At 49.7% G+C, this 9,109-nt stretch overlaps 1 protein-coding gene across 1 annotated transcript in view; it reads left to right on the top strand.

The window, feature by feature from the left end:
* Window positions 1-2,845: 2,845 nt before the first annotated feature.
* Window positions 2,846-9,109, top strand: part of F7 (coagulation factor VII) — a 9,957-nt gene continuing 3,693 nt past the window's right edge. The window contains 4 exon segments of the mRNA XM_021170517.2: window positions 2,846-3,150; window positions 5,732-5,892; window positions 7,561-7,585; window positions 7,662-7,775. Of these exon segments, the coding sequence (XP_021026176.1) occupies window positions 3,078-3,150; window positions 5,732-5,892; window positions 7,561-7,585; window positions 7,662-7,775 (373 nt within the window). The 5' untranslated portion in view covers window positions 2,846-3,077.

Here is a 9,109-nt window from a genome sequence, read left to right on the forward strand (position 1 = left end):
GGTTTGGTTTGGTTTGGTTTGGTTTGGTTTGGTTTGGTTTCTTTTGGGTTTTGGCCAGGTTTACAGCACCAGGCAATTCCCTCCTATGGAGCCAGCCTCAAATCCAAATCAGAAAAGAGTTGTTTACCCCTCTAACAGTTGTAATTGGTTACCCCTGTAACAGTCATAGTTGGTTACCCCTGTAACAGTCGTAGTTGGTTACCCCTGTAACATAGTTGGTTACCCCTGTAACAGTCGTAGTTGGTTACCCCTCTAACAGTCATAGTTGGTTTCCCCTGTGACAGTTGTAATTGGCTTCCCCTGTAACAGTCATAGTTGGTTACCCCTCTAACAATTGTAATTGGTTACCCCTCTAACAGCCCTAGTTTGTTAGCCCTGTAACAGTCATACCAGTGTTTCATTCATAGGTTCGTTTACTACCTATGTAGTCACTGTTCTAGCATGCAGGGTTCTCTGATGAATGGGACAGCTGATGACTCTTTCCTCCAATGGATACTTTCAGAACTATGAAAACAAAGCATAAGGGAGGAAGTTTCAAGGTCAGTGCCAATTTGATTCTCTCTGTGCTACAGATAAAGTATGGTGTATCTTCAGCAATCATATATTTATNGTGGGCAAGCAAGAACAATGACCTATGTTGGGGAAAAAAACCCCACAAATTCTAAACAAGTAAATTTGTCCATGTAATGCAGGTATGGTGCAATATCAAAAAAGTACTGCTATAACTTACCATGTCAAACTGAACCAGATAAGTCAGCAGCCTCATGGATGTACAAAATTTAATTGATCGTTAATTTATCATGGTTATTGCACCAGGAATTTAAAAACAGTTTTCAACCAGATAAAGCATATGTATCAATCTTCAAAGCAAAAATTTTAAGTATCCAGACACTGTAAGCATCCTCATTCAAGCAGAAATCAAAGAGAGGTGAGCAAGAGCCTTTCTAGCATACAGGACAAACATGAGGACACCTCACTATTGAGATCATTCACTAGAATAGGGACTAGCACAAAGGAGCAAGAAATGAATCTGGTGGATTGAAAGTACCTGCTCCTAACCAGGAAATCCAGGAGCATTCACACATTGTTGGCAGTAGAGTCCTCGAGGCTAATACACAGAGCAAGACAGACCCAGAACAAGACACGGATCCAGAGCAAGACATGGATCCAGAGCAAAACACAGATCCAGAACAAGGCACGGATCCAGAGCAAGACAGATCCAGAGAAAATAAAAGTGATACTAACCTTTCTGCCTCAGATCAGCTCTCTAGTTCCTAAACTTCAAGTTACTGGTGGCATTGCCACTGGTCCCCAACCTTGCAGGGTGTCAGAACCTACAGGCATCATCAAACTCTGTGATTAGGACTGCTCCAAAGATTCTGCTTCCCCATGGAGTGAGGGAACCTGCATCTGCGTAGGTGTCATGGATGATGTGAGTGTGAAGGTGTAGCGTGCATGTATGCAAGGGTGTGCATAGGCTGTGTGTGGAGTGTGTGCATAGGTGTAAGAATGGTATGCAACTGGCCAAAGACAGTGTGCGTGTGTACAAGTCCATAAGCAAGTGTGAGCATAATGCGTGTGTGTCCCCGGGTAATTCTGAGCCCACGGTCACTNACGGGTCTCTCATGTGTGTCACATATACAAGGGTGAGGCTGACATGTAGCAGCATGCTGAGGGTCCCAGTCCTGTTCTGCAGACTGGGGAAGCCCTTGGGAAGCTGGCTGGGGATGAGGCTCAGTGCTTCCTGTCCCAGAGAAGGGGCAAATGGTCCCTGAGCACATACAAGGAATGTCCACATAAGGAGGACTCTGGGATCCCAGGAGAAGCCTGTTTATCTTTCCTGAGAAGGTAAGNGGGGAGGAGTCCAAAAGACAGTGACCCCTATGCTATCNCTCCATGTGTCTGCACTATGTATGTACAGTGCTAATGGTACCCATGGTACAGGTGTGAAAAGAAGACCAAGCAGAGAAGGCCCCCGCAGGTCCAAATGGGATCCTTGACACCTGAGACCCAGGAGCCAGCCAAGGCACGTGCCACAGGGAGGTCGCCATCTGCTGAAGAACTTTAGCCAGAGCCCAAGCACCAGGTGGGCTCGGCATCTGTCCTCTGAAGCAACTCCAATTGTTCTGCTGCTCCAGAAAGCTAAATACACATGTCCCGGAACTCAATAGGGAAGGGAATCCTGAGACCAGGTCCAGCCTTACATAAGAGAGCTGGGATGAATGGCTGCCATCTCCTCTCATGTCCCTGGAGTTACCCTGTCATGAGAGGATTGGATTTTACTGGGTGAAATTTGACCTCTATCCCAGAAGAAGCAACTAGGGTCCCAAGTATGAAGGGACCCCAGGAGTCAGAGGTGCCCCTGGGGTACACCATGCTGGCAAAGATTAAAGTCCCTGACTAGAGAGGGAGAGGTACTGTAGTGTCCCACAAAGGAGGTCTGACTCCCAAAAGAGTGGCCCAGCCTTGTACTGCCCCCTCCCTGAAAAGAACATTTTCCTCAGAGGGTCCAACAGAAGCCCACAGTGTAGTCTAGGAGGCTGCATGACCGTTAACCAAGTGTCCTTGGGCTAGATCCAGTTTTTACACAGAAAGTTTCACGTGCTGAGAAACCTTGTTGATCTCAGGCAACCCAGTGTCCACAACTCCACCTGGGGCCTGGGCCAGAGGACACAAAGGGACAAGTCATGGGCCACCTGCCGACAGCTGTTTCCACAGTGTGGGAAGAGGAGTGGCAGGGCGGCCCTTGAGAGCCATTGACGGCTGCACAGCCCAGGTCTGCCCTNCAGGTCTTTTCCAGGTCATAAGCCCATACCCTGTGCTTTTACAATGTCATCACTGTGAATATGGACATCCATCGGTGGGTGAGCTCTGTTCACACCTCCGGTCTGAGCCTACTTTGCCTGCCTTAGCTTTTCCCTAGATGTACAAGTGCCAGAGATATAAGTGGCAGCCTCCAACCGGCCTCCGCGCTTCCAGCCAATGCTCCAGCTTTCTCCACCCTTCTCCCCTCCTCCCTGACCTTTGCCCTCCCGGCAGCATCTGGACAGTCACCAGCCAGAAGCCACAGTCTCANCATGGTTCCGCAGGCGCATGGGCTGCTGCTTCTCTGCTTTCTGCTCCAGCTTCAGGGACCCCTAGGGACTGCAGGTACATACGTCTGTCTGTCCGGGGAGGGTTTCTCTGCACGGAGTTGCTGCTCTTTGCAGCGGCAGCTGGGACATCAGCAGGAACCCCCTCTAAGCAGCTCCACTTGATGTGCGTCCCTGACAGAAGCAAACAGCATCTGGGTGCTCGCCACCCAGAAATAGGCAGCTCTTCACAGGGGTGGGATCTTTGGCTGTCGTCCTCCAGAGATGTTTTAGAATCAGGGTGCTTCCCTGCCCTCTATGGACACGGACNCTTGCCTGTGAAGTTAGATCCTGGGGGTCACTCAGTACAGAGCTCTGTGGCAAGGGGTCAGATGTGTCAGAACAGCCACAGGGCAACTGCACTCGAGGGCTCGCTCACTGTCTTGGCTCTACATCCACAGCCCCCTCCCACCAAGTCCCCCCACCACATACATACATGTGTGCCTCTAAGGCCTCGGGGAAGAAAGCTTGTAGTTATGAATCGCAAGTTGCAGTCTTACAGAAAGAGATGCTGCCATGAACATTCCCATGCATAGTGACACGGGTGCTCGAGCCAGTACTGTACCTCTTGGAAGCCCATAGGGATTGCAGTGAATTCTCCTGTGGAACTGAGTGACAATAGGAGCAATGGCTTTCCCAAGTTCTCTGCAGTGGTGTGGAAGACCTTGGGGTCAGGTTTGCTTTGGATCTCCAGGAGGTTGACTGAAGTAAATTTGCCTTCTCCTACGGGCCCACCCCTTACACAATCACTTGCTGTAGAAGTGCTGCTTGTGGACGTTGTACATCGTGGTGCGGAGCCTAGTGCGCACCACGATGTACAACGTCCACAAGCAGGTCCCAGTGGCTGGTGGCATATGGATCCTTCTCTGCCTGGTGAGGGACATTGATTGGTCCAGTTGGACAGTGTCTCCAACCTCTCTTTCTAGGAACACCAGAGAATGTTCCTCGGCCCTTCCTCTTCCCTCTCTCTGTCCCTTCTCAAAATGGTTTATCTGACTTCCACTCTTGTCCTTCCAAAGGACCCTCCTCTGGGGCATACCAACATCCTCCTGGTAAGCAGAGCCACCTTTCAACCCCACCTAGACCCAGCTCCTCCCAGTAAGGCCCCTCTGAGCCTCCTCTGCATAGGGGAAGCCTGTCTCTGTTAGCCCTCCTCTTGAATACATTGGATGCTATTGGGTCTTCCATAACTGCCTTCCTTCAAGGCTCTTCTTCCCATCTCAGTTACNCGTCTTCCCGTCCACAGATANCCCAGGCACACAGTTTATGTGACACAGTTGTTGTATGAGGACTTTGAGGGCCTCAACACCATCCTTGGTTTCCACCCCTGACTACCTTTAGGTGATTTAAACATCTGCACCCCATCTCCACACCCACTCCTGGGATTCAGACCCAAATCTTTGCTTTTCCAAAGCCAAGTGTGGAACACTGTCTTCTAGTTTCTGTCGAGGTCACTGACATTCAAGGTCTTGTGGTAGAGGCTGCTGCATCTGAAACACTTCCAATGTAGAAAATCACAGGACTCAGAACCCCGGGTGAGGCAGCTGTGGCCATGGTACCCAGGGCCAATGCTATGTTATGGTAAGATCTGAAGCCCCAGGGCTATGTGACTTGAGATTCTTGGATTGACTCCCTGGACACAGGGTAGAGGACACAGATGGGAGAAGAGAGGAAGATTTAAATATATGTTTGTGCACACATTTTATGAGTACCCAAGAAAGGGGTTGCACAATGTGTGATTAACTGTCTCTTTGTGGCTTGGTGTCACATGTAAACCTCATGATCACTGGCCTCACAGGAGACCACACCATTTGGCAATCTCGTTACTACCGATGTGTCATTTCGTGACCTTTTGTAAGCTCTCCAAGCATCTTCTCATTATAAATTCCTAAGAGAGATATAGGAGAAATGCCAAATCACATGGTTTTGGTAAACTTTCATCTCATCTAATAAATATGTCACCATATACTTCTACATAATAAAGACTGCGCCATGTTCTCTGTCACCAACCATCAACGAAAGACANACCCATTTTTCTTAAAGATGTATTTATTTAATGTATATGAGTACACCATAGCTGTCTTCAGACACACCTGAAGAGGGCATCAGATCCCATTACAGATGGTTGTGAGCCACCATGTGGTTGCTGGGAATTGAACTCAGGACCTCTGGAAGAGCAGTCAGTGCTCTTACCCGCTGAGCCATCTCTCAGTGCAACACATCCAATTTTAAATTCAGCTGTGCCTGGTCTGTGTCATCCCCTGTGACCTTCAGTCCACAGAAGAGGGTAAGCCATTGACTGAAACAACCTATGCACCTTCCATTCCTCGAGGTGAACAGGAACTCTTTNGTCCCCACNGAAGAGTGGAATGGAAAAAGATTAATGTGGGTCGGTTGTTCCCATCACTGAGGGAGATGGGTGTTTCCGCCACCGAGAGATCTGGTGTGGGTGGCTTTCATGGGCTGACCCAGTGTGGTTTCCTTCACTCACTGGAATGATCCAGTGTGGGTGTTTCCATTCCTGATGGGACCAAGAGTGGGTGGCTTCTGAGCAGCTTGAGGGAAGCTGCCAGGAGCNCATGAGACCTTCTGTTTCTCAGTTTTCATAACCCAGGAGGAAGCACACGGTGTCCTACACAGGCAAAGGCGTGCCAACTCNCTCCTGGAGGAGCTTTGGCCCGGCTCTCTGGAGAGAGAGTGCAATGAGGAGCAGTGCTCCTTTGAGGAGGCCCGGGAGATCTTCAAGANCCCTGAGAGGACCGTGAGTGCNCCCATCCCGTGCCTGCTCTTGTGTAGCACACTGAGACTGGAAGGAAGTGAGCTGGGGATTGTGCGGGTCACACCTATGTCTCTGGATCTGTCTCCCCCTTACTGTGGAGGCTGCCACTCAGTACTCATAGATGTACAGGAACCCTGACACACACAGGTTTCTCTATCAACCATGCCACAAGCAGTTTTACAAGTACAACTCGTAAACTACACTGGCTGTGTCTCCTATTTTCCCAGAGGGGAATCCCTTATTCCTTAAGGGTTGCCCATGAAGTAAACCTGAGAGGGAAAATTCACCTCAAGAAGGCAGGACACACACACACACACACACACACAAACACACACACACACACACACACACGCAGTCCTCACTGGAAACGTGTGAGGAACACCATGGCTTCCTCTGCCACACTTGGCCATGTGCACAGATTTGCCTCCACTCCTGAGTTACTCTTTTTTATGTTTGTTTGTTTGCTTGTTTGTGACAGGGTTTTGCTATGTAGCCCAGGCTGACCTCCAATTCTTCATCTTCATTGCCTCCCAATTACTGGAATTATAAGTATGTGCTACCCCGCCTGGCCCTGTGGTTTCATTTTGTAAAAGATACATATTTATACATCACTGAGCATGTTCCTGTCTGGTTAGACATCTCCCCCTGGAGGGTTTTCCCAGCAAGGGTGTGTCAGGATAAGACAAGGCTTTGAAACAGGGTCCACTGTGTTTCCTTTTGTCATCATCTCTGGAAAAAAGAGTCAGTCACAGCTTCAGGGGAGGTTGTGAGGGGCTGGTTGTTCGTTCTCCAAGGGCTTTTCTTCTCACTAGCTTTGGCTCATATCACACCTCACACTCACAGGAGGCTCCGCTCACACTCATAAGAGGCTCCCCTCACACTCACAGGAGGATCACCTCNCACTCACAGGAAGCTCACCTCACACTCACAGAACACCTCTGTCTCACACAAGAGACCTCACATTNGCAGAAGTCCTCACACAGGAATTTCACATGTACTGGAGAATTTACACCCATAGAACACCTCACAGAGGAACCCTCATTCCCACAGGATATCTCACAAACCCAAAAGATGCTCCACACAGGAAATTACACTGCACACTTCTCTCACAAGTGCCCTCACACTCACTCAAAGCAACTCACACAGGGAGCCTGGAGAAGCTGCTTTCCTCACTGACTGGAGCAACCACCTGACAGAAATAACTGGAGAAAAGACAGGTTTATTCTGGTTGGCCATTCAGGAGTCAGGGAAGGNGTGACAGTCACAGCGCATCCAGTCAGGAGGTAGAGAGTGAGGGATGCTGGTGTTCAGCTTACTATCTCCTTTTTATTCAGACCAGAACTCCCATGGGATGACACCTCCCACATTTAGAGGTCCAGCCCAGAACGGAAGAAAGCAGGATCAGGGTCAGAACTCGGGTGCTCTCACTTGGGAAAGGCAATTGTGTGGCGACTTAAATATCTCTAGAAAGGGCATAGAGAAACATNAGCCTCAGATAAGCCCTCCTCATCTCCAGAGGAACNCTATTTTCCCAAGCCCCACACAGACGCCCAGGTCAGGAGCCCCAGCCATAGCTCCCGAGCTCCCTCCGTGGACACTAAGTGCTACTTCTCATGACCGTGCCTCACATGGCTTCTTCTTCCCTCTCAGAAGCAGTTCTGGATTGTTTACAGTGGTGAGTAAGTGAAAGCCATCTGTGCCCCTCCCCTACACCCCTTCTTTGCAGCACACTAATGTCAGCTCACCCACAGATGGGGACCAGTGTGCCTCGAATCCATGTCAGAACGGAGGTACCTGCCAGGATCATCTCAAGTCTTACGTCTGCTTCTGCCTCCTAGACTTTGAGGGTCGGAACTGTGAGAAAAGTGAGACCAACTTCCTGCCTCTGTTTGCAATGGATGGAGTCGGGAGGGAAGGGCCTGGGTGACTGGTTCCAGAGAATAACAGCCTCATCGAGGAAGGAGAGGGTGTCCAGGCCAGCCTCGGCCCCTGAAGGAAATTGATCTGCGAGACATTAAGTATTTCTTTTAAACCCAGGGCCTTTGATTTATGAGTCTAAGATTCTGGGTCTCAGACTCGCTGTCTGTCCCCTTTTGACTCCTTGCCCTGAGAATTTTGCTGGACTGGAGAGATCTAGGGGAGGGAGGGTCCATCTCTGTCCCCACCAGGTAAGTCAGCTAGGTAAACTTCTTCTCTGTTGGTTTAAAGGTATGAAGTATTTATTCATCTTTGAAATATCAAATTATTGTTATGCTTGAAGACCACCAAACCGCTCTGGGCTCAACGGTTCACTAGTGGACTCCATAGACTCACTGACAGCAGAGATACACATGGGTATTTTGTTACACCAAAGTTTGCCAAGGCCAGAAGCAGGCTTCCTGTTGTTCTCTTCTGTGAGCTCACATAGACAGCCCAGTTCTTCTAGAATGCATGTAAAGTGCTGTGCAGTATCACCAATAGAAAGTCACTTAACCCCAGGCCTAGGTATGACACCTGTCTCCAGCCCCTCCAGTCCCAAATCCCACCATCAATAAAACCTTTGGTTGGCCATCTGGTATGGCCCAAGGCCCCAGACAAGTGGCAGTATTCCAGTTGGGGGATGCCCACGAGGTCACCTCTTCAGCCAGGACAAAGGTGTCCTTTCTGCAGACCAAGGACTCCTTATTGCCCAAGTGGGTTCTTCCTGGTATCAGCTGCCTCTGGTTCTCATCAGAAAGAGGCCAGAGAGAGTAAAGGGGGAAGGGGAGAAGGGCTCACTAACAGTCACTGACCCATGGAGGCCTGTAAGGTTTGGTGATCAGTGACTGTGAGTGACAGGACAGGCCTCCATACTAAAATGAACTGACCACCCTCGCCTGCAAACAGCCAGTGCTGGAGCCAAGGGCCAGGATGGCTCACATGGTCATGGGGGTTGCCTCAAGAGTAACTTCTCCCTCTGACGTGTCCATGGGCCAGTTCCCCATTCTATCGAGAACATTTCCTTTCCTTGGAAANGTTTGCTTACCACCTCCAGAACCCTTCACAGCTTCTCATTAGAGCCTTGGAAGGAAGATGTCATCACACACCAGCCTAGCATCCTCCAAGATTGCCCAGACATGTGACTCCCAAATCCAGCTCTCCATCCCGCCAGATCAGTCCACAGGGCAGGTGACGCCAGCCCAGCCTCAATAGCCCACAGCTACATGCCATATTCCAAGGG

This window comes from Mus caroli, chromosome 8 (genome assembly GCF_900094665.2).
Source record: "Mus caroli chromosome 8, CAROLI_EIJ_v1.1, whole genome shotgun sequence".
Lineage (NCBI taxonomy): Eukaryota > Metazoa > Chordata > Mammalia > Rodentia > Muridae > Mus > Mus caroli.